At 43.7% G+C, this 26,209-nt stretch overlaps 2 protein-coding genes across 2 annotated transcripts in view; both read right to left on the reverse strand.

The window, feature by feature from the left end:
- The window catches only part of ITFG2 (integrin alpha FG-GAP repeat containing 2), an 11,143-nt gene extending 4,797 nt beyond the window's left edge, over positions 1-6,346 (reverse strand). The window contains exons 1-7 of the mRNA XM_079298835.1: positions 6,188-6,346; positions 4,865-4,960; positions 4,379-4,420; positions 3,361-3,538; positions 2,939-3,078; positions 2,381-2,529; positions 1,235-1,329 (exon numbers count right to left, since the gene is read on the reverse strand). Coding sequence (XP_079154961.1) covers positions 1,235-1,329; positions 2,381-2,529; positions 2,939-3,078; positions 3,361-3,538; positions 4,379-4,420; positions 4,865-4,960; positions 6,188-6,325 — 838 coding nt within the window. The 5' untranslated portion in view covers positions 6,326-6,346. The remainder of the gene's footprint in view (positions 1-1,234; positions 1,330-2,380; positions 2,530-2,938; positions 3,079-3,360; positions 3,539-4,378; positions 4,421-4,864; positions 4,961-6,187) is intronic.
- A 1,907-nt stretch (positions 6,347-8,253) lies between these two features.
- Positions 8,254-26,172, reverse strand: FKBP4 (FKBP prolyl isomerase 4). The gene is made up of 10 exons (XM_079298854.1): positions 25,899-26,172; positions 22,402-22,546; positions 21,044-21,186; positions 17,270-17,390; positions 16,550-16,706; positions 15,423-15,513; positions 14,993-15,076; positions 14,157-14,342; positions 13,389-13,628; positions 8,254-10,242 (listed from the first exon to the last, which is right to left on the reverse strand). The coding sequence occupies exons 1-10, from the start codon at positions 25,980-25,982 to the stop codon at positions 10,144-10,146; spliced, it is 1,350 nt and encodes a 449-aa protein (XP_079154980.1). The 5' UTR covers positions 25,983-26,172; the 3' UTR covers positions 8,254-10,143.
- Positions 26,173-26,209: the final 37 nt, after the last annotated feature.

Genomic DNA, 26,209 nt, shown 5'->3' on the forward strand with positions numbered 1-26,209 from the left:
GTGCTTAACTGCCCCTAGTGACATGCACCCAGACACACTCTAATCCAAGAGATCTGCTGTGTCCCCCTTGGAAACTGGTCAGCATGGTACTCTTCAGCTGTTTCTTTATTGACAGTCCAGCATTAATGGGCTTTTTTACAACCTGCTCTTCATCCCTTATTCTGTGTGCCTTCATTTTTCACAGACATCTCTCAATAGATGCAAGGCTTCATATGCAGTGAAATAATTGATTTCATGCTCTGTTGACCATGTTGATCACAGCAGCATCAGAGATGCTGAAAACATGAGAAGCTTAGGAACTGGGCAGGAAAGGTCCTCTAAGGAACGGGAAGAGGGTGGAGCTCAGTGGATTGCTCTTGTTCACAAGCTCTATTACATTGGACAGGCTGAATCATTCTCAGACAGCACTGCAGGAGGCAATACTTGGGCAGAGCGAATACAAGAGAAAATGATCTCTACTTGGAGTTTTCTGCCTTCTGTTATGCCCAAATATTCCAAAGGGGAGTTAAAGCTTATTCTCCATAAGTACCAATAGAGAGTTGAGCAGGTGCACCAGGCACAGGTCAGAGCACAAGGAATTACAGGAGGGAAGCAGCAGCAGTGTGCAAGGAAAGTCTGGACACAAGAGCAGTGTGTCAGGGCTGAGAGAAGCTGGGCAGCTGTGCAGATTTTAGATACAAGACCTGAACACAAACCAGTGGAAGAAGACAGAGGACAATGACATAGATGAAATATGGAAGCAGCCCTGGAGAGTTGGGGCTGCACAGGAGAAGGAGGAGCAGCATAGAGCCGCCAGGAATTAAGATTCAAATGCTGAAAAGCAAAAACAAAGATGAGGCTGTGGGAAGGAAGAGATGCATCTAGGGAATAAGATGGATGCATGAGCTACAGGCATGCAGAAGCAAGGATCAAGTACATCTGTAGAAGCACAGCATGGCAGCCATTCCAACTGACTAAATGCAAGTCAGCAGAGGCTGCAGAAACGTTCTTGTGCTGTGTGAAGGATAAGGGCTACCTAGGGAAGGACAAAGACTATAAAAAGCTCACATGCAAATATCCATGCATATATCTGTCTTTGGGAGCTGGCTAAGAGAAGCTGAGATCTCTGTGTTCTTGCAGCTGCCTCTCAGTTATTTTTCTACCACATAAAATCTGATTTAATTCCGCACTGATGTACTGAAAAACCATCAGAGGCAACTGCTGGGCTGGAGACCCCAAGCTGCTGATCTCTCACCTCGGGCAATGCTACCAATCAGATGAGTGGACACATTCTTGTTGTGAATCCGTCCAGATGTTTGGTGTAGAATCACATCTCGAACAGGGGCCTCACTAGGGAAAAGGGAAAGACAACAGGGAAAAGTTAGGGAACCACACCTGGGAGTGTCACAGAACATTTATGAAGCAGTGTATTCCAAAGCTTTACAAGTCCAGACAGTGAGAGAGTTTGCAAACAGGTTGAACCAGTCAATGGCAAAGGAAGAAAATCCTTGCCATGGCAGGTATTAAAGAAATGCACCCATTTTTAAAAACACAAACCCAGAATGATTAGATCCATTAAAAAAAAAAAAAAAAAAGTGCTCAAAAAAAAAATCGGTAAGGACTGTATTCCAACAAAGCAAAAAAAAAGATAATTTTTATTATTACTGCTTTTCTCTCTCAAAGTATCTGCCCAGACAGAACAGGTTGGTGAGAGGCCACATCTGGGCCTGGCTTCTGGCTAACAGGGTACCATTCCACCGAGTTCTCTTAAGACATCAAAGATACTTTCTTAGGTCCCTCCTGCTGCAGCTTTTTGCATCTGCCTTGAAGTCTCACAGAACATCAGAGGAACACTCAAATTTCTCACCAGGGTCCTTCCAGCACCAAGACAATAACAACCACCTCACTGCTCATCTTGGTTGCTGTGGTTGTGATTGTCTCATTAGGAAAACTTCTAATTGCCTCACCTGCAGAAAACAAGTGAATGAGCCCAGTTTTATCCTGGGCTTCAGATGTATTTGGTTTGGCCCAGTCTCTCAGCTGTTACCCTGTAATCTGATGACCTTTCTCTGGAAATCTAGGTTGCTCATTTCTCTACCTTCACTCCCAGTAGTGAGGAATCCTCAGGGAGCTGGTTTTGCCACTCTCTTTGCCCAATTCCAGAAGAGAGTGGGATACAAGGAAAGCAGCAGTATTTATCTTAGTGATAGAGACATGAAGACTGTTCATGGAAGCTTGGGTGCAGGCAGGCTTAAGTGATGAAGTACCAGCAGCACAGCAGGTCACTGAAGCAAGGAGAGTGACAGCACCCCCCTGCTTCTCAACAGTGATGTGGTGGCACCCCTCGTAACAGGCATCCACAGTGGCATCTACTCATGTACCCCTGCAGGAACACCCTCACCTGCTCGGGCCAGATCCATCCCTTCCTGCGGCTGTGTCCCGCTGCTCCGTGTCCCAGGTGCACAGCAGGATGGCATAGCCACAGCCTGGCTGTGACACCATCAGCTCTGGTGAGCCATCAGGGCCTGGGTTCACAGACAGGCTGTCTACCTACAGAGGCAGAGGAGAAACATGGACAGAGTCAAGAACTCCAAAAGGTTTATGGTGCTCCCTGCAACCAAATTTGAATACGGCAAACCTGATAGAGCTGAGTAGCAGCTGGACAGATTCAGCTGGAAGCAAAATGTCCAAGTTCAGTAAAAAAGTTAGTTCCCTAACAAAAGGCACTTTAAAGTAACACTAATACTTCCCACTTATACTCTCACATTGGACAAGAGCAACTGTTTCTCAGACCAACCTACTAGCTGTACAGAAAAATCACTGGGCAAATATCCTCTTAAGCCATCAACGTGACAATTGCTTTGTTCATAAGGCTGAGGCTCTGTGCTTCTTCTCTTGAAAAAGCCACCTCTTGAAGAACTGTATGACAAATACTGCTCTGAACATCCTTTTTCCTTACCTGACCTTCTAGAAGCCATTTCTTCAACAGGATCAACTGCCCAGAGACATGGTCTGAATTCTCTGATGAGTCCTCCCAGCGGAAGGCACGGACCACCCTGTCAGTGTAACCCACAACCAACTCACACTTCCCATCTCCATCTGCAGGGAAGAGAGAAAGACAGGAGCCCAGACATGCAGAAACCATGCTGGTTTTCATAGGTAGCATCCCTGAGGACCCCAACCATGTAATGAAAGCTTGCACTTCAGAAAAATTCCTAAAGTTATTTTTTTCTCCCTTACATGACTTGGCTGTGGTTTGTTGGAGTGTCTGTTTCATCAAGGCAGCAATTTTCTTCTGCAAACTGCCCCCCACCTATTCTCCCCACCCCCTCACACACAAACTCCTTCCCCCTGCATTCCCACACCAGCTCTGTGGCTCACCAATGTCATTGATGAGCATGACCTTGGTGTTGGCAGGAATGTGCTGCTTGAACACTGGCTTCTGCTCTTCTGCCCCTGCCAACTCATGGTGGCCTGAAGCATCTGGGTGTTTTGAGTTCAGAGAAGTCAGGTCAAAAAGATGAAACCAGCCTTCTGCACTCACTGCCACCACAAAATTCTGTGAGGGAAGAGAAAAACTTTTTGATTCTTCCTCTGTTAGAAAGTGCAGAAGCTGTCCCACAGCAGGGCAAAGGAGGACACAACAGTAGATCAATTAAGATCAATAACTGCTACAGAGGGAATAGGAGGTTTCTGGCCAGCACACAAACTTCTGGCAGGGTCCAAACTTCTTATTTCATCTTTGTCAGACTACAGCATCAAGCTGGTATGTGTGCAATCCTCAAACAATGTGTGGCTTTCTCAATGCCCACATCAGCTCTGCTCCTCACTAGAGGAAACAGAGCTACAGTATTTCAGGCAGGATGCCTGAACTGGGACCTTTGGATTCATTGGTCCTGGCTTAACCCCCAGAAACAGCAATCCAACAAAAGGAGTCATAGTAGACCCAGTGGAATTTGCTTGGGAGTCCAGACTATTCCATGTCTCAGTCTTGTTTAGATGACCTTAAATGCACACAGCCAAGTGGCAGAAGGACCACAGCCCACAGCAGACATCAGCCCAAGAAAGGCAAAAGCCACTGAGCAAAAGGAGCAGCCCTCAAACCACCAAAGCCTTGTGGTGCTCTCACAAGGGTATATGGAAATCAAAAGTGCTCTCTGAAGATAGGATGGATTTCCTTGCTCTCTAAGACCCACATAAGGCTCACAGAAAAATACTGGTTACATATAATCAGAGGAACAAACAGTAGTTCTAAAACTGTACAAGCAAAGGCAGATCCTGGAGACACAGCACCTGCAGTCTGTCCTCCTCCACACTCAGCACATGACATGACCCTAACCTTCTAAACACCTCCCACATGCCCTACAGACACTGCTGGGAAGAGTGGGGCTCCTCTCACCTTTCCTTTATTGCACACATCTCCCACACGGACACATGTGAGCTGCAAAAGAAAACAAGGCCATCCATGAGAAAAGGCAACCCAACCCAGCACCCTGGGATAAGCCTCTGCCCTACCCCCTCCTCTCCCATACAGAGTGTCTTGAACTCCTAACAGCCTTTAGAAGGACAAGAAGAGTAGAGACAGGGGACAGAGAAACACAACAGCCAGAGCCCTGGGGCAAAACCCACAGTGCACAGAGTAGGGTGAAGGTGGGACAGATAACCAGTTTCTGTGTTTGTCCATTAATTTGCTCATTGCTTCCAGCCCATGGAAGGCTGGAAGGCATGTAGGCAAAATGGTCCTGAATAATCACATGAAAGACATCAGAATCAGTCCTGGCTGCCACTCCTCTCCAGCCTACATATTCCTAGGCAAAGGACAAGGATAGCTGGCTGCACACACACCAGAAAGCCCAACCATTTGGAAATTTTGTCAAGAACTGACCATTCCTTGGCAAGATCGCACAGCCCAGGGCTTGCTATCATCATTCTTGTAAACATAGAGCTTTCCATTGGTGTCTCCCACCACGAGTTCATTCAGCTGAACAAGAAAATGGGGTTAGTAGGAAGAAATCCACAATTACATTGCAAACAGTATTTTTCCAACAGCAAAAACTTCAGAATTCATATCTAAAAATCACTCTGTGGGAAGAAGAAGCAAAACAAAATTAGTTAGAGACAATCTTGAATTAAAATGGAAGGTCTGGGAAAACATAAAAGTCCTAATTTTATTCTTGCAGATAAAGGGGATGGAGAACAGCTCCTTAGAACAACATCCTATTACCCACTGCTTCTCTACTCATTGTTTCAGAGTTGTGACACTGACTGTTTTAACATCCTGCTTGGATGTTAAAGCAATCATCATCATTCCATCTTCCATCCTTCAATCTAGATTGACTTGAATCACCTAAGGAAGATTATGGCAATGATAAAAATACAACCATCCAGGAAGAGAGTGCAAGAACACTTACAACTGATTTACACAGGATGTTTAATCTCACTGCTGAAGGAGTAAAGGGATTTCAGAACGGTGATTATTTCTTTAAAGAAGATTTCTAAAAATCACCAACCACCCATGTGGATGGGCCTATTCCCATTATCCCATCTCCTGCATCATGCCTTTGTGTATTTAAATGGTGTGCATTCCACAATTCCCTGCACATCTTACCATAAGAAGAACTTTTTATGGGGAAATCCCTTTAATCATCTACTGCATTGCTAGCCATGACCCTTTCCAGGATAAGGCTGTAAATAACCTTGACTGGTGAGAAGAAACAGTTGACATATAGCTGGTTAAGCCAACCTCTTCCTATTTACAGACAAATAAAACCCAACCATTTCAGGGGCTGACAGCAACACTCCCAATACACATGCATCCATCACAGGGACCAAGAGACGTGGCTTTACCCTGTCTGCGATCTGCTGTACCCAGCAAAGCACCACTACATCCCCACCACTGCGACAGAGTGTCGGCTGAGCAGAAGTTAAGCTTCCGTCTGGCTCTGTACGCCCAGGCCACACTACCGGCACGGGTAATGGCGAGGGCAGCCCAGCAAACACTCCCTTTGCGGGGAACCCTGGGCGGTTCTGATCAAAGCCCCGCGGCCCTCAGAGCTCAGGGGGGCCAAGCTCCGCGCGTGTCCCCAGCGGTGGAAGCCCCACCAGCCCCTCCCGGCTGCACCGGCCCTGGGGCCGCCCCGGCCGCTCGGCGCTTCCCCTCAGCCCCGGCCCGGCCCCGCCCGCCCCAGGCCGCGCTCCGGGCTCGGACCGTGTCGTTGTCGGCGTCCCCCAGGCAGATGGCGTGCGGGAAGAGGCTGCCGGCGAAGTCCAGCGCCACGCACTGCACGTAGCTGACGGAGCGCATGGCGGCGGCGCCGAGGGAAGCGCCGCGGGGCGCACGGCGCATGCGCGCCGGGAATGGCGGGAGCGCGGGGCGGAGCCGCAGAAAACAGCGCGCACCCTCAGGGATTTATACACGCAGAGACAGACGGCTGTGGTTTACAAAGTCAGTACTGTTACTGTTTATTTTAAGCATTGTTTGTTTTCTCTATAAGGACATACATAAGTTTATAGTTGAAGTTTACATGCATGACCTCACAAACACCAGTATGCCACCTTCTGCCGGCAGCCAGACTCACTTTTACAGACAGCACAGAACACGCTGCCTGAACAGGGCATGTTTAGTGTCCTTAATAGATTTACATTCTCAAACATTTCATAGTTTCGTAGTAACAACAAGGGCACAGTGGTACTTTCAAGACTGCTCACACTTAACAACAGATGCACCATTGACTAGATTTTTTTAGAAGTGCCACAGAAATCATCACTTTTTTGCTTTCAGAAACATGTACAACTATCATGCCTGTGGGAGATTTTTGAAAACTGCTGTTCAACAATTAGAAATTTATTATTAGGACTTGGCCCTATACTTTAGCAGCAAAACAGTTTCAACCACAGATGCTTGTATTTCCAGGAATAATTAGCAACAAATCAAGGTATTTACTTGCTGAAGAATAAGTACTCTGGCTTGGCATTCCTGTCCCCCTTCACTGTTTTTCCAAGTCATAAATCCCTTCTTCTAACCCCAGCTGACACTCACAGGGTTGTTTCCCACAAGAGCGGATAGTGCTTTGGTACAAGTTTCTCACATACACGGGCTGTTAATACAGTCACAGCTCATGAAAATCACCCCTCATTAGCTGGCAACCCTAAGGCTTTATTAAGCAAATGAAATCAGCATTTCCTCAAACCAAGTGACCTCCCAAGCACCTCTCCTGCCTCTGTCCTACCCCACCTGCCCCATGAGGTTCAGAGCGCTGCAGCTCCAGCTCTCCAACCAAGCTCCAACTCACTCAGTGTGGTGTCTGGGGCCCAGGGCAGCACTCGAAGCAGCCCTTGCACCACTTGGTGACAGTTCCAGGCTGTGAGCAGGGCTGGCACTGCTGCAGGACAGGCACCTGCACTCCCCCAGCCCCCACCAGTTAAGTGCTTACACACTACTTCTGTTTCAGCAAAGGAGAACAGAAATTCACAGTGTATTACATGTTAAAACAGGAATACTCTCTGCAATATACACACAAATTCCAGCCCATGGCATGCCATGCAAAGACATCTTTCTCACCATAAAAAAAGCCCATTTATTTTAATCTGAGAAGAACAGATTTTTCTACCTTTCTTCTGCAGAGAAGGCAAAAAAATGCCTCTTCTGCCCCTGTCTCAGAACAGGACTGGAGATGCTGAATTTAACACCACGTGATAGGATAAACAACAGTTGAGTACTATGTTCCATGCCTTCAGACAAACAAAAAAGCCCACCCCAACCAAAAGCCCCCACAAAATTCAAAAGTACACCCACCCCCAAACAAGACACACAAACTGCAGAAAGAAGCAGAATACCGAGTAATAGCTTTCTTGTGAGATCTGGGTAAGCAGACATTAGAATCACTCAGGAGTTTGTAGTTCATTAGAAATATCTGCAATGTGTAAGCCATTATCACTTACTTTCACTTCAAAGCTAGTCACTTTCAGGTGTATATATATTTTTCTCCTCTGGTCCAGTTTTACAATGTGAAGAGGAAGGTAGCAATATGAATATAGAACAAGCTCTATGCATAGGTTACAGACTTGCTTTTTTGCAGTTTCCAGTAATTTCTCCCTTTTGCAAATATATGGGTAAATACTGTATCAAATATTGTGGGAATTTTCTATGGTAACAAACAAACAACAAAGAAAAATAATCAGGACACTGGCTATGTGGACATGAAAACACTGAATGATCAAAAGACAGTAAATTCTCTCAATTCTGGGCAAATTCCAATAAAAACCCACGAAAAGTTAAGTTTTCTTGAGTTTAATTGGAGCTTTATTACTTAAGCTGTGACTTCACAGTCTTCACCTTCAGCAATTTGCAAAGAGGAGGCATACAAGAAAGGTTACAATACTCAGTGGAAGGGACTCCTTACTGAACAGGGGAAAGAGGGCAATCCCAAGGCAGAAGACCTGGGAGCGACAATTTGTTCTTAAGTCTCGTGTGAGGACTCCTGGAAAAAGCTGATTACTTGAAGCAAATCAAGGAAACAAAGTTAGAAAGCAGAACCTGGGATTAAAGTAAGCTGGAACCAGAAAGAAACAAACAGTGATGACAAAACAGGTTTACAGACCTGCCAGCCCCAGCTCTGTGCCTGGGAAGATCAGGGAACAGATCCTCCTAGATGCTATGCTAAGGCACATGGAGGACAGGGACGTGACTGGGGACAGTCAGCACAGCTTCACCAAGGGCAGGTCCCATCTGAGCAGCCTAGTGGCCTTCAATGATGGAGTGAATCCACCAGTGGACAAGGGAAGGGCTACATGTGTCATTTACCTCCATTTCAGTAATTTTCTGGCTTAGACACAGTTCCCCACAACATCTCTAAATTGAAGAGAGGTGGATTCAATGGGTGGACTGTTGGATGGATAAGGAATTGGCTGGATGATCATATCTACAGGCTCAGCATCCCAATGGACACCAGTGACAGGTGGTGTCCCTCAGGGGTCCCTATTGGGACCAGTGTTACTGTCATCTTCATTAATGACATGAATGAAGGAATAGAGTGCACCCTTAGCAAATTTGCAGGTGATGCCATGCTAAGCAGTCCCTTGACACACCTGAAAGACAGGATGCCACTGGACAAGCCTGAGAAGTGGGCCCATGTGAAACTCATGAGGCTTTAATAAGGCCAAGTGCAAGGTGCTGCACCTGGGTTGGGGCAACCCCTGGTATCAATAAAGGCTGGAGGATGAAGAGATCCAGAGCAGCCCTGCCAAGAAGGATTTGGGATGAGAGGCTAGACATGAGCTGGCAATGTGCACTCACAGCCCAGAAGGCCAACTGTAACCTGGGCTGCATCCAAAGCAGCATGGGCAGCAGGGAAGGGAGGGAGGGGATTTTGACCCCTCTACTCAGATGAGACTTCACCTGGAACACTGCATCCACCTCTGGGGACCCCAGCACAGGAAGGACATTAACCTTTTGGACCAAGACCAGAGGAGGCCCACCAAGATGATCAGAGGGATGAAGCACCTCTCCTTATGAGACAAGGCTGAGAGAACTGGGATTGTTCAGCCTGGAAAAAAGAAGGCTTTGGGGTGACCAATCTGTGGCATTCCAGTACCTTAAAGGGAGCCCACAAGAAACATGGAGAGAAACTATTTACAAGGGCAAACAGTGACAGCAAAAGGGGGATGGCTTCAAACTGAAAGAGGGCAGATTAAGATTAGGTATTAGGATCAAATTCTTTGCTCTGAGAGTGGTGAGGCACTAGAACAGGCTGCCCAGAGAAGCTGTAGATGCTCCCTGGAAGTCCAGGCTGGATGGAGCTCTGAGCAACCTGATCTAGTGAAAGGTGTCCCTGTCCATAGCAAGGGGGTGGAACTAGATCTCTGAGGTCCCTTCCAACTCAAGCCATTCTATGATTCTATGAAAATGCAAATAAAACAAGCAGAGTAAATCCAGACAGAACCCAAACATTAACAGAGGCTGAATGAATAAATAAAGTCACTAGGATTAAACCAGATTTATGCTGCCACTCAGCTTCTTGAACAGCCACATAAAGCTGTAACTGACTGTGGCATGGTGGCTTCAGCCTCTGCTCCCTTGAAGCCACTATCCAACCAGGTAGAAAAATAAAGGTCTAATTCACTGGAAATTCATTCATTTACAAAACTAATGGAATAGGGGTTTTTTTATGCTTCTGCTTCAACTTCTGATTTATCTTCAACTCCATTCTGCGCATCTTTCATTTCTGCATCTTCAGTGTGGCTTGTCTGAAGAGTAGCAGATGACTAAATAGAGAGACAAAGAAAATGCATTAGTATGTTGTACAAAACTGCTAGCACAAACACTGTTTGATTCTTACTACTTGGAAAGCCTGTCTACACTGCCAGACTGAATTAAGATGTTAGGATCTTCAGCCAAGAGAAGCCAAAAATGTTCATGCATCTAAGAAACCAGAAGCAGTGTAGAGGAGGCCAAAATATAATACTGATATTAGGTGGTTAAGATTCTTAATGTGGCATGCACCCACTTGCCACACAATTTCTTAGAATCTTTTAACTGAAATTGATTTACAAAGCTTCTGCAGGAACTGTTTTTGCCCTGCTTCAATATCAATGTCATTAATTTTCAGCCATTCCCATGGTCTACCCAGACCCAAATTGTACAAGGCACACTTGCACTTAGCACAAGAAGTATCTTAGTTAAACAACTAGTTTTGTGAAGAAACACTTCAAACTCAACAACAGTGATTTGAATGTCCTGTGCAAGAGCTTAACTGGAAGAAAATATGATCTGACAATGTGGCTGCTCTAAAGCCCTCTCCTTGTGCATCCTCCTCATAAAAAGATGTGGAAGACAGAGAGTCATGAAATAGGGCTCCAAGTCAGCTTTTACACTAGGACATTACAGTAGCACATCCTGACCTTGCAATAATTTTTAAGCACAATAAGGGGAGGTAAAAATGGCTTGATTATCTCAAAACTTAGTGCAATGAAATTGCTATTCCACCCGTCAGTCCAGCATCTTGACCCATTTGTTTCATGATGATCTTAGATGAGAACCAGACAAAACCAACCAAAGTCTTAAGCATGCAATGCTGGGAGAGGGGTAGAATCCTTAAAATCTAACAGCAATTTGGCTGCAACACAAAACCACATTTAAAAGAACATTCATGCAAAGGTCAATTTTTCATCCTTAGAAGCATTTCATAAAGCACACAAGAGCTTAGTCTTGTCTCCACAGAAAATCTGTTGGCTAACAATCCTGGGCTTAAGGTGATCAACATCCTGACCCTCCAAAAATTCACACTTTACATATGTGACCTTTTCAAACTAATGGAATGAACTACTGATGCAAGAGGAGCTGTTGAATTTAACAGACTATGTCAGGACTATCAGAACTGCAGTCCAAGCTATCTTCTTAGCAATCGAAGACCTTTAGTAAACAAACTCTCTTCTTCAGAACTTTGAAATTCTACTACACCACTACTAATAGACACCGTTGAAGCTAAAGCAGCACTATAAATGCAGTAAACAAGCTTTTCTTGCAAGAAAACTACCTCAAGACTTGCCCATGGAGTAAGCATCCTGTACAGTTTATAGTTCCATTAATCCCATTTCATATAAAACCGTATCTGTTTAAGGCAGGCCAGATGGCTCAGAGAAAAAAAGCCCAGCACATTGCACATTCCCAAGATCTGGGAAGAATTCACCAGCCAGTGACATCCAGGCCTGTATCAGCAATCGTGTGTCCAGCAGGACCAGGGCAAGGATTGTGTTTCTGTACTTGGCAATGGTGAGGCCACACCTCAAATCCTGTGTCTGGTGACCTTTAATTTACATTTGGCTGGAATCCAACCTAAAGGATTCTACAACTTTAAACAGATTCTATCCCAAGGAGATCTGCTATCCCAGACAGCAGATAAAAACTGGGACTGAGTGCCATGTTCTTCCAATATCCCAAACAGTCTGCAGGGCAAAGACTACAAATCTGCCTTTTGCCAAGAATATTACTTGACCAATTATCTGTCTTAGGAGCTGAAAAAAGCTTGAAGGCTTTTTTACTTTTAGTGAGTATAGCCTGTTTCAGCAATCCACTCTTCCCATCTCAACAGATCTCGTTGTGTCCCACACCTAGTGGAGGAAGCCAGATTCCCAGCAGCTGTGCTATCTGAAAGGAACCTTCACAACAGCCTGGCAGCTGGCAATGAAATCCTGCCATTTCAAAAGCGAAGATTCCCAACAGTGAAATAATTCTAGTTTAGTTGCTGTATCTTTATCTTTCTGAGATTTTTATTTAAAGCCTACTAAAGGAATTAAGATACTGTGTGACTTTACATTACTATGTCTAGAAGGACAGAATACTTTCTTTTAAGCTCCAATACACAAGGACTGTTGACATCAGGCTGCTTTAGCCAAAAAGAGAAGAGGCAGAGTAAAGCATTTAATGTAGAAAATTGTCAGCTGACAGTCTGAAATGGCTGAACTGTCAGGATACACTCATCTGAGGACATCATGCCTCTGGAAAGACTCAATGACACAGTTAACCAAAGCAAATTACTGTGCCAATATCTGACAATTTTTTATATTCTCCATGCATATTCTGGAAAGGTGAAAATAACCTCACAAGATAAAAGCTTCTGCACTCCTCAGTGTTACTGAGGAAATTTGAGTCAAATACAAATCCCAGATTTATCTGAGAAGTTCCAGGTCTGTCTTTTCCTTCCAGACCATCAGATTTAAAGAAAAGAAGCAGAATGCTTTCTTAGGATATACGATTCACACCAGTAATCTGAAATATTTCTTTCTAGCTTGATACAATCTTGTTATAGCCTGTATTTACATACTGCTGTTATTAAATGAACTAGTTTTTTTGCTAAAATGCTAGTGAAAGCTTATTAGGAAAACCATACATACAGCAGAATAATGAATCTTCCGACACTTCATAATCTGTGACATTTGTAATGGAGACCATCAATCACATCCTAATGTCTCCATGAGAAGCAAGATGGTGCTCAGCACCCTCTGTATGACAAGTTCTCACTAGATGGGCATCCTGGGCACCAGAACAGCCTGTTCTTTGCAACAGATTGTAGAGAAATAGGTGCTTTTTTCAGTTCTAGAACATTGTCATGTTTGCATCTCACCACTTCAACTGCTTTCTGATTAACCCATGTTTGCTGCAAGTTCACTCTCGAGATAGGTAAAGCTTTCTGTGCAATGTTTGGTACCACTGGTTTTCCTGTTCAAACATGTTGGCCTAATCATTTTGACTGTTGGCATTTTGAGTTCCATCCATGTTCCCCAAAGGAGACTACTTGAGTGTCCTCCTGCTATAATTATCTGTAATAAGAAGCAAGCTGAGTACCTAAACCACTGCTCCTTGTCTAACACATGACACCATCTCCTGTAATCTTTGGAGTAGTGTTACTTACCTTTAAGTCTTTGTCTGCAAGCCTTTGGAACATGTTGGCATACATCTTTTTCTCCTTCTCATGCTGCTCCCGTATTTTTTGCTGACAAGTCACCAGTTGCACTTTGGCAGCTTTGTTACTTGGATAAAGTTGTATCACTTTCTGGAAATCAGCTCGGGCCAGCTCAAAGTCATTGACAGCCAAGTGAGCTTCTCCACGCCGGAAGAGGCCTTTTTCATTGTTGCTATCCAATTCAAGTGCCTGCATTAAAAAAAAACCAAAAGCAAACCACAAACAGTAGTTATTTTTCTTTTATAAATACTATATGCAGTCAGAACACCAGCAACTGCTAGGAACTGTACTTTCTGATGTAGACTTATGAGTCTTGTCAGGGCTTACTAATAAAGTGAGTAGAATACAGCAGAAGTAAGTACAAAGAGGAATGAATATAGTAGGCTATTTGACAAGAGAACAAGCAAGTCTAAGATTTAGTCAGGGACTAATCCTGCTCTTTGAAAGACCTCTGCCAACATGACCTCAAGTGTTTCTTATTTCTATATACTTGAATATTCTCAATATAGCAGCAAGCTAGTAAAAGATGTTCAAAGGGCACTAATTATGAAAATAATCTGTTGGATATTATTAGTGTACTAAAAATTCTGTACTACCCAAATGCCAGCTGGTAAGAAAGACCAAACACCACATGGCCTGTTGTCCCTAAAATGTTTAAAGTAAGAGATAAACTGTCAGACTACTTGTGCAGCTTAAGAATAAATAAACTCCTACTACCTTGTTGCAGTTCTCCAAAGCCTGGGAGTATTCCTTTAGCTTGAGATGGCACATGGCTAAGTTAAGGTGGGCAGCAAGCCTCAGACTTTTGGCTTTTGATTCCTCCTCCTCAGAGAGTCCTGACTCGTGCTCCAGCCATGACACAATCTTCTTATACTGTAATGCTGCCCGCTTGTATTTCCCCTCCTGTAAACAAGGCAGTTCAATAATCACACAGCTTATCACAGTAACTTTTATCTCCCTCTCATCCCTTTTGCCTGCCTTGAGCAATAGGTCTAAAATCCCCATTTGATCAAAAAGTAACTACTATCATCAAAAATACACTACTTCTGAGAAGCATTCCTGAACAGAATCAGAAAATCTTTAGGAATGCTTAAATAGTTCCCCACTAGAGCTAGGGGTATATGCCAGCATTGAGACTTCAATGAACACCTACCTTTATATTCAACTTTAGATGCAAAAATAAGGGAAGATGGGGCGTTCTCAAAAGGCAATACAAAGATGATAGGAAACTCTTTCTTTAGAAAAGAGCTTAAACAGCTTCTCCACACATCTCTACCCAAATGAATGTTATTCATTCATAGCACTGTCCCACAGCAGGAACTATACACCCCACAGTGTTATCTGTAGATACAGCAAATAGAGCTCCCTGAAGAGTTAGTTCTTTGGATAATACAACTGAGTTTCTTTTTTTGATACATTCCTCTCCAGTTCTCCCTGTAAAACCTCACAGAATACCATGAACACCACTCAGAAATGACACAACCTGTAAACATCATTATCAACTCATGACATGGACTAAGAAATGCTAGTATTACTTGGGGACTGTAACTTACCTTGAAGTACTGAGTGCCTCTCTCCTTCACAATGCCACTCTGTTCCAACTTCTCATCTGTGTTCATTTCCCAGGACTCCTTAGCCTACCCAAACAGGAACAGTTCCAGTCAACTTCAATATCACTCCTAGGGAAATCAAGTAGCTATTTTGTTTCCCACTAACAGTATGGTTGAGATAAGTCTGGCAAAGCAGAGCTTTGCACTGCTAATGAAAACCAGCCTAGAGCACGAGAGAGGGCAACAGACAGGGATACAGGAAGAATAAGGATCATTTCAGCCAAGAGCTCCCAGCATGGCACCATCATCTCAGGCAACAGTGGCCTCCCTGTTTCACATCACCATTCAAGAATTCCACTGTCATCCTTAAAGCTGCACTCCCACTTTTTCCCCCACCCCCAGATCAATTTGGGATTTCATCTCCTGTTCTCACCTTTTCAAAGCTTTTAAGTTTCACTTCATACTGCAGCTCTGCATCTGGAGGGATCTTAAATTTCTCATTCCCAGCACTTCCAAAACCATAGCTGTAAAATGGGAGTGGGGAGGGAGAAACAAAAATTATAAAGAAGAGAGTTCAAAAATATTCATCCAGCTATATCTGCTACATAGGAAGATGCAGAAAAAACCCACACAAATTTGGGATGTGCATAAACTATTATTACAAGGCAAAGGCTTGAAGAATTCTAGGTACGATTTTTAAATTAGCTAATACAAGAAGAAAGTAGGAGAAACCTAGTGTTGACTTCATTAATCTTTGAGCAGTTCCTATCATTTTATTAGTTTACTTTAAGGAAAAGCAAGTAATCCCTTCATCAAGAAAAGAAGCCAAATGAAAACAACTAACTTTCAAATTACACCTATAATATTAAATATTCATGGTCTGAAACTGAGTGTTGCCTTCAGAGCACCTGTATTTTAGTTCTATTCTCAGAAAAGCAAAGACAATAAATACCAAGATTAAGTTGTACACTTAACACACTACTAACCCAGCTGATAAACAAGAAACGCTTACAGAAAGGTACTTCAATGCAACTCCATTAAGAAGCTGCATATTCACAGAAAACCCCTCTAGATTACATTGCTTACCTTTTCTGCTCCCTTCAGACTCAGTTACAGTTAAAAAAAAAAAAAACAACTCAATAAAAGCTGAAATAAATTAAAGTCTGATGAAAACAATATGTGCAACTCCACTTATTTCAGATGTATTCTCACTGTAAAGAAATATTTCTGCCTATATCCAAGTTTACATATGCACTGTTTTACAGTAAGCCATGAAGAGGGATCACAGAAATCTAAGTTAGAGAGCAACAATGTTTTTTAAAAATATTCAGAGGTCAACACTACGGAGACTTATGAAAATTTTTTTTCTGGACTACTACTGCTTCACTATGAAGTGGCAAAGTAGTCTTAGCTAGATACTTCTCATACATTACTTTTTGGGGCAGATCCAAGTTTTTACCATAGCACTGAAAAAAGCTGAAAGGCACTATAATGAAACATTTCTTTCTTGCCAGATGATCAGTATAAGCCCTTCCAGTATCAAACACAGAAACAGCATACCTGGGTTTGAGATAGAACACAGATTCCTCTGATTTCTCCATTTTTTGAATTGCTTTCTCCAGACCATGAGGAATGTCGAAGTTTTCGCCTTCTCCAATCTCAAACCGCAATTCCCGCTTGTCAAAAACACGATCTCCGTGTCGGCCTTCAAACTGGACTGGTAACAAAAACCAGAACAGAGAGAGAAATCAGAATGTATCTGTGTATGGCAGTGGGCAGGTAGGGCACAGGGGGTTCTGCACAAGCAGCACACACAAAGTGCCAAAGCCTCCTTCTAAATAGTATTTCCTCTTTTAGCAGCTACCTATGGCATGGCAGCTACTGGCAGCAAACAGAATTTCTGCTGTTCAATTTAACAACCTCTTTTTTTTTTTTTTGTTCATTTGAGTGTTTGTTTTTTTCCACTGTGATGACAAGTGCCAGAATGACTTCCCCTCTTGTTCCTCAGCACATGGAAATACTTTGAGACTCAATCACCTTCTGTGATCAGATAAGCATTTCAACAAATTCAGTATCACCAGAAAACACAGTTGCAGCTGGAAAATGTAAACTTTGCTAGAAACAGGAGAAGGAAAGCTTACTCTAGGTTGTTAAGTCAATTGGAACAGGAAAGAGAAGCCACTTATTCCTCTCCCTCAGGACATGCAGCTGTGGATTGTGAAAAGGTTCTGCCATCCCACACAGCAAATCCATTCACTATTTGTGTAACAACACACTTACTCTCTACAAGTGCATCCTCATTGGGCCTGGAGTAGCCCTCCCCTTTTTTACGGATTCTTCGGATGATGCCACCGTCTTCTTCATCAGTGAGGTCCTCCCCCTTGAACTCAAAAAGTTCTATCTGTGGAGGGAAGAAAAAGCCTTGCATTTAGTCTCATTAGACCAATTTAATAACTCATTGGATCTTTGAAACTTGCTGCTGCAACAAATTGTTTAGGATTTTTAAGAGCTAATGCTAATGTAGGAGAGAGGTATCCAGTCTCAATCTCTGAATCTTCACATGCCCTCCCAAGCAAATGTACATCACAGTTTCAACTGGGAGTACCACAATGATATAGAAAAACAATCTAGTTACAAAAGATATTTGTCATTGCTGCTATGAAGAAAAAAAAAAGCCATATCCTATGTTTGAGTAAAACAATAGTGAAAACTATTCTTAAGCACAAAAAAGCAAACCATTATAATCAGCATTGTTTAGACTACCTCATTTAAAAAAAAAAAAAAAAAGCTCAGAGCTAATGCTGTGGAGGTTCCTGACACTGAATTTATGGTAACTGGCATACAAAAGGAAATTAATATCCACCAGTACTTCCACTTTTTATTTTAATTGATACCTAGTTAAAAATAATATTCTGGTCTTTCTCTCCAGTCAGTCTAAAAAAAGTAATTCCTGAACATCCTACTGATCACCATAGAGGTATGTACCTACCCTTTTTTTTCAGATCTGAACAATACTATTCTATGCAATAATCTCCCTTTTGCTCATCAAAAGCAATCATTAGGAAGAAAAAACAAAACCATCAGCAGATCAAACTAAAAACAAAAATAACTTCCAAGTCATAGGGCATGCATTATATTGCACAACTACAAATATCTTTTAGTGTAAATTTTAGAGGATCTTTTGTAAAGCAACTTGTACAAAACTTTAGTATGGAGATAGGCACTTGAGAAAGAACCTGCTGATATTAAGTAATAAAAAGTTAACCTAGGTAAAACTAAAAAATGAAAACTTAAGAGACTTTGGCTGCTTGAGAGTTATACTAGCCAGAAACTACTTTAACCTAATAAAACTTGGGGAAATTTTCTGGATCTAAGTTCTAGCCAGTGAGCCCCAGGCTATTTTGCTAGGGAAGCACAAAACCATCATAGGCAGCTTTGGTGTTTTTCTTTGTCCCCTCTTCCCTTCAGCATAACTGCTTAGGCAGGCATTAGGAGATAAAGACTCAAGAATGAAACACTACTTTTATCTAAAAGCAGACCCAGAAAATGGAGGGGCCGGACTGGCAGCATCAAGAAAAGCCCACTGGAAAGTGAATAACCTGGGTGACTGCATCATTGTCTGATGGAACAAATCCCACCTTGCGGTTCACGCTTCTGTTTATCCCAATGCTAGGTATTCCCTTTTGTTAAAGGACAAGGAAAGCTTCTCTGCTTGCTGCTGTCCACATGCACCCTCTGCAGCAGTGCTAAGCCCTTAAGAATGCCCCACTGTGCTGCCAAGGTAGAAGGCCTTGAGCTTTTAGCTTGCACTTCAATCATCAGCTCAGCCCTGATTACACCTGGTATCACTTGCATAAAAACAAACAGCACTCCAACATGTATAGTTTGATCCAATACAACTAAGCCATGAGTAACTTCAGACTGCTATGTAAGGAAATTCTGTTTATGAACAGCTCTACATGATACTCTTTCAGAAATAATGGTATTAATTTTGACATATTCAAAGTGAGCAAGCTGTCATCCCTTAGTGGACATTACCTGCTAGCAATATTTTTTAAATCCTTCTACACTGACTATACCTTTAAGTCCAGAATATACCTTTAAGAGAAAAAAAAAAAAAAAAGAAATGCAAATACACTATCTAAATGCAAAGCAAATTCAATATCCAACTATGTGAAGGCCAATGGCACCTGGCCTGTACCACCAATGGTGTGGCCAGCAGGACCAGGGCAGGTCCCCCATATTGAGCACTGGTGAGGCCACACCTCAAATGCTGTGTTCAGTTTTAGGCCTTTCAGTTCAGGATGCACAGAGAGGGGCTGGAGCATGTCCAGAGAAGGATAGAAGAGCTGGGAAAGGTTCTGGAGTACAAGTCCTATGAGGTGCTGGGAGTGTTCAGCCTCAAGAGAAAGAGGGTCTTGGGGATAACCTCACTCTACAACTGCCTGAAAGGAGGCTATTGCCAGATGGGGTCAGTCCCTTCTTCCAAGTAACAAGTAACAAGAATACAGAACAAGAAGAAATGGCCTCAAGGTGGATCAGGGGAGGTTTAGAACAGATATTAGCATTAGAACAGGCTGCCCAGGGAAGTGGTTGAGTCACCCTCCATGGAGGTATTTAGGTGTAGATGTGGCACTGGGTTAATGGTTTAATGATAGACTTGGCATTATCAGATTTATTATTGGACTCCATGGTCTCGAAGGTTTTTTCCCAACCTAAATTTATCCTTAACAGATGCTTATTGTTTCCAATAAAATCTAAACAAATTTTCAATCTTTACTCCATGAGCTATTTTCACCTTTCTCAGATAAAACATTAAATCTCAAAGCAATCATCAGTTTTAAAACTCTCCTGATGTCCCCAGTTGTAGGATTTCATCCCATTGATAAGTCCTTTACAGCAAAGTAATTTTAAAAATCACACTTTAAAAAAAGAGTCTACCTTCTCTCAGGTAGAATTTATTTTGAAGCAGTTGAAGGCAAATTGAATTGTTTCAACAGTTAAAAAAAAGCATCCTCTCCAAACCCTGTTGAGACTGGCAGGGTATGCTCCAGAAACAGCTTTAATGTCATCCTACATAGAAAAATCAAACACAAGTCTCTGCATTTTGAGCAACCATTCTCACTTTTGAAATAACACACAAGACACAGCTGCTACTTCCACCCTCTTTTGGGAAGGGGGGAGAAGATGTGGGGGGAAATGACTTTTAAGATCAGTAGGAAGTAAAGTCTCTCCTCTCCTGGTGAGGCTGAGAGACACCAAGGATAACTGGGTCCATGCTCACCAAGACATGCAGCTCATCTCCAGGAGAGCAGCTGGCCATGTGAGTTGTCAAACTGGGTTACCCAGCTGCCATACTCAAGACTGCTGAGTCTGTCACAGAGCACTTCACCTATGGTGACAAGATTTGTCAGTGTAGCCTGGATGCACAGAGACACTTTGGTAATGAACCAGCAACCTGAATCCAAACTGGTTTTATGGTGCTTTAAGGCTACACTCAGCCCTACAGAAAAGAGTTCATAATTGCAGGGCTGTTCAAATATTGTATTCCAGCAGTTTACATGGGGCAATTACTGCTTTTCTCCCTTAAATAGCTCATAAGAAATAATGTTAATGTATAAAGAAAACACAAATAAGTATAAAAAATTTATTATTGAGGGCATTAATTGCTCTTCCTGTTGTTGAAAACATCACAGCATTTAATACATCATTGCTCTGATGTTATGAAGTGGATTAAAAATTTAATTTTCTTAACTACTTCAGTCTATCACTGAATAATCTGCCCTCTCAGTCTGCACTTTGTTGCTACAGATCACCCTGTAACTGCAAAATTACAACAGAACTCTGAAGATCATTCAAATGTTTTAAAAACTCAAAGACAAGGGAGTGCATTACAGAGCCATTACAAAACAGTGGCAGTTAGACTAAAATTTTGTCCACACTAACCAAAACTGACCATATTATTTTCCTTAGAAAATGCAACAATCCTATTTTGAAAGGATATTGCATCAAACATCTTTTCAAGCATAGTTTTAGTGACCATCTCTCACTTACCTCAAAAATCAGTGTAGCATTGGGAGGTATCTTTGGGGGGCTGCCAGCTGAGCCATAGGCATATTCTGGTTTACAAGTAATCCGACAGATTTCACCAATCTTCATTGTGGCCACAGCAATGTCCCATGCTTTGATCACCTCACCTGTACAAGTCAATCACACATGAAAAGCATGATCAGGTCAAACTGAGCATCATCACTTTTGGTATGCAAAAGCTAAGGCAGCAGAAATAATTAAGAACTTGTGCTCACTCTCACTTACGTACATCAGTTTTCCTTGAGAAGATACCATTGGGTGCCACTTCATCAAGTTTTAAGCCAAATCAAATTCTAAAGTTTCTCAGGGACCCAAATTTGGCCCAAACATTTCTTCCTTCTAGGTGTAACAACTCTTTTCCTAGACTAACAGAACACAGACACCAGCTGAAGTGCTTGGCACAGTCTCAAGTGTGAGGAAGTAACAATAAAGTCTTCCGAGAGGAAGGCCTCAGGGTGAGACACTGTCTGCTCCTGTTTTGAAAACAATCCAAACCAACAGCCTTTTCTGTTTGTACCTTATCAGCTGGCAAAGAACAGCACCAGTGGTAACTAAAAGTTACACATTTGTAACAGAAAGGAAGAGGAAAGTAGTAGCATTGCTTCCAAAGGGAAGAAAAACTGTAACAAAATCCCCCCTCTTACTCAAGCTCTCCTCATTGCTGCTCCTTTTTCTATTAGTCTTGTATTAATACGTACACTTAATATAATCTCAAATTGCAGTACAATTAATTTACCTCTTTGTTTAAAAATGAGGTATTATCTATTTTTTAAAAAGCAGAAGGTAAGGAACTTCCAGGGAAGAATACAAGACTGTGTAACAAGATTTGCTTGAACAATGATGCTTAGATTTTCAAAAAATGAAAAATTTTGATAATGAAGAGATGCACTGCTCAAAGATTCCTATTTGGGTTGAGAATTTTGTGGAAAAGAGAGTATGTATGTTTCAGCATGAGACAGCTGACAGCTGCCTCTGTGTACCCTGTCCCAGCATCTGGTCACAATTAAGGCCCCAAAAAAACCCCAACCAACAAAATGCATATTCTGGCTATTTAACTGCCCTTTAACTACCCTACCTCTACATTTCAGGACAGATCTGCTCCCCTGGGGTGCTTTGTCTGAGGCCTGTGAATTCTTCAGCAGGCCTCTCAAGAGGCTACACGGTTTTCTCATTCAGAAAAATCTCAAAGACATTCTGACAGGGCCATTCTAAGAGAATAAACTCTCAAAACAAGCAGCAATCTTGAAAAGCAAAGGAGCCCCACAAGGAAATCCCATCTCAATTATTACCAAAACTGATCAACACCAAACACAAAACATTACCTTTCCCCAAGTCAAATGAGAATTTGTCTTTTCTGTCCAGACTGGAGTCAAATTTTGTGCCATCGAGAAGCCACCCTGTGTAATGGACGGTCACCTTATCACCTATCATCGGAGACTCTGTCCCACTGCCTTCTCTCTTGACAACCTGAGAAAAACAGCAACCAGCATTAACATCATGGAAATCAAGTCTGCCTGCCCACTGGACATGAATCACAAACACCTAGATCCATGTGTTATCATCTTGAGCAGACAAAGGATTTGTAGGTTTCCCTCAGTCACCTGGAAATGGACTGGCTGTTCTTTCTGCAGATTAGCAGTGCTGCAAATGCAGAACCTCAAGATGGCTGTGCTGTGATACAAGAATTTAACAGGCAACAGTTGGCACCAGCTTACAGATCTCTGCATTAGGCAGGGTTTTTTCTTCTTTATTCAAGTATTTGCCTCATCACCTCTCTACCATCATGCCTGAGTTCAGTGTTCTAGGCAAAGCACTTAAACAAGAGAACGAGGTGGTTCTTTCCATGTAAAGTCTGTTTCAACATGTAATCTGAAATGATTTTAATTAAACCAGGCAGTTTAACGAAGGTTAGTGGTGTCTCACCCCAAGCAGGTTAGTTCTTTCAGCCTACAGAGTAACACTTGAAAGTTATTTATCACAAAAATTCTGTCTCCCCACAATTCTGACATGGAGTGTAGTTGTCTCATATACAGCCACAACAATTTGATTTTCTTCTCAGAGGGTTCCCCAGCCTGCCCAGCAAATCAATTATTAAATAAATCTACATTATTCAGAAAGTGGTGTTCATTTGAAGTTTATATAAAATGAGAGAATAATAATGATATATCTCAGAGGAAAGGATGTGAGGCCTTGCTCATAAAAGAATTCCTGAAGTTCAGATTTGAATTTTTTCCAATACCGATTGAAACCATCTAGCCCCAAGCCAAAGTTCTGCATTATCTTAGCCAGGCAAAAGGGGACCAGTGGAGGTCCCCCCTATTTGCTTGCATCACAGAGACTTGAAAAACCTTCTGTTATAGAAGATAAACATCTATTCAAAGGCAGTTACAAGGCATCCCTTCTTTAAATGTTATGTTTCTATACCAATTATGTTTTTCACTGAAGGACCTTTGGGAGCCTCCTTCACAAATTTCAGTTTCTGGCAACCCACCACTGTCAATCTCCCACCTGGCCTCCCACCATCCCTGTGACTGACTATGCAACTGACACGCCAGGACCCTCCATCCAAAAACAAAGCTTCACCATCAACAGCTTAGGTCAGACTAACAAGCTGAAAGCACAAAACAAAAAAAAAAAAACAAATCCCACAAACAAACAAAACCTAGAAAAAAATCCTGCCTGCTGTTTTCTAAGGAAAGGATGCTCAACATGAAAAGGGATGCCTCACCTCACACAGCACACCATCCCTTTACCCTGCACCAGCACCACAGCAGTTATTAGCATTACAAAAGTAATCTACTCCCCAAGGAAGGCAAAAGTTCAAGCAACTACTCTCGCAGAGATAAGGAAACAAAGAAGTTAGGAGAAAAACACGTGCATCAGGTAAGCAACCTAACCTACTTCATGCTTACACATAGATCTATACAAAGCAGATGCAAACTAGCATTTTAAAGCAGCCAGTCTGATGCAATTTTGAAAAACTAACTGCACTTAATGGAAATTCACTAAACTTTACTATATGCCATATTCTTGTAGCGTCATAACAAAGTATCCTAGAGTAACAAGTATATAATTTTCATTATTTATACAGTTTATTCTTTTGCATATGTTCCATTTTGAAGAGACTGAAGTTCCACTCCTGAATATGGCAATCCTGTTTTCTGTAAGGTTTACAATTCCTTTTCAAAGGGAGAAACAGGATTTTTCAGTTCATATGGAATTTCAAATGGTTTATTTCCAAACTTAATTACTTATTCTAGGAATTGTGTAAGCATATTCAGCAATATCAGGAAAAAAATCTGTGGATGCTATTCTGACATAAAGCCAGCGAGCAAAGAAACACACTCCTGGAATCACTGCAACAATACCAGTGCAAAATTGATGTGGGCTAGTTCAGAGCTAGATGCTTGATTTCAATAGGTGCATTTTGCATTCCAGCAAATACAAGAAAAATAAAATCCACGCAGGCCAGACTTCATGACCTCTATGGTGTTTTACTTATCATGTCACAATCTCAATTTTTGTGATTTTCACAACCTCACTTTGTTTGCTAGTGTTTTCTACTCCCCTCCTCTAAAAAAAAAAACCAACCCAAAAAATACCTGATGCTTCTCCATCATCAAGAAGCAGGTACTGCATGAATCAGGCAGATCCTCACTGCCTTCTACCATGCTCAAGGGATCTGAGCAGCCATGCAGAGGAGAACTCTGACCTGATACCATACTATGTACCATGTGCAAAACCCAAAAATTCGCACCTAAGCATGCTAGCAGGAAACATGAAAAAGCAGGAATATAGCAGCCAACATCTTCAATCTGCTCCCTGATACTCCTCCTGAACGGGAGACAGCGCCTCCGTAATGAACCCAGAATTTAGAAGGCTCTAAAGGTTAAACCCAGAATTTTGCCTTTGCTGTGGTGCCCTTTTCTCCTTCTGAACACCCTAACTCCGAAATTTTACTGCGGTTGAATAACGCTTCTAAATAATCGCTGAAGTTTATAGCACAGTCTAAGGAAGTTTCTAGAGATATGGAAATAGGCAACGTCTGTCAGAGGAAGTTCGCGCAACTCCCCCTCACGGTATAAATCCTGCTGCCCTTGTCGCCTGCCTCCCCAGCACAAAGGAGAGCAGCCGCCCGGCCCGGGCCCGCCGGGACCTGCCCGGCAGCACCGAGGGGCGGCCAGGCCGCGGCACCGCGCTCCTGCGGCCCGGAGCCCGCGGCCCCAGGGGAGGCGCGGCGGGCAGGGCACCCGCGGAGCACATGTGCCCTGCCGGGGCTCCATCTTTAATTCCCAGCCCCCGACACGTGCCGGGGGGGCGGGAATTCACCCAGACCACCACAACCCGCGCTGCGAGCCGGACGGAGAGCGCGGCCCGCCCCCCCCCACCCCCCACTCCCGCATCTTCGCTAAACCGCAGCGAGAAGCGCCTTTCCCTGCACAGCCCCCCCGCGACCCCGAGCTCTCCCGGCGGGCAGCCCGGGCTGCGGTGGGAGCCGGTAGGGGCGGTGGGAGCCGGGAGGAGCGGGGAGCCGCCGCGGGCGGCCGGGCAGCGCTTGCGCAGCCGGGGCGCGCTCCCGCCCTCCGCCGCTGTTGTTTAATAGCCCGCGCTGCGCCAGCCTTGCCTGCATGCCCGCGGACCGTCTCGTCCCCTTCCCCGCGGGGCACACAATGGGCCCGGTGGGGCCAGAGAGCCCGGGGAGCACCCGCTAGCAGGCCAAGAGGAATGCCCCCGCTCTTTCCGCCTCCGTTCCCCGCCGGAGCGGGGACCCCTCCGAGCTAGCGCGGAGGGTAAGGATGGGGGAACAGTAGCCCGGTACCTTGAGGACGCCCTCATCCTGCTTGGGAGTGATATCCACCCCTTCCAAGGGAGCCCCGTCCGCTTTCATCTCCTCCGCCGTCATGCCGCCTGCTGCTGCCACCTCTGCGCAGGGAAGGGCCGCCTCGCGGGCTCGGTGCTGCGGCGAGCGCCGGGATGAGGCTGGGATAGCGCCCGGGAATAGCGCCTGGCTGCGCCTCCGGCTCCGGGAAGCGCGCTGGGGGCGGGCGCCGCACGCCTCCTTCCCTGCTGCTCTCGCCGCAGCGCCGGCCCCTGGTCGGTGAGGAGGAGGAAGGGGAGGGGAGAGGGAGG

The sequence above is a fragment of the Erithacus rubecula genome (assembly GCF_903797595.1).
Source record: "Erithacus rubecula genome assembly, chromosome: 1".
NCBI lineage: Eukaryota > Metazoa > Chordata > Aves > Passeriformes > Muscicapidae > Erithacus > Erithacus rubecula.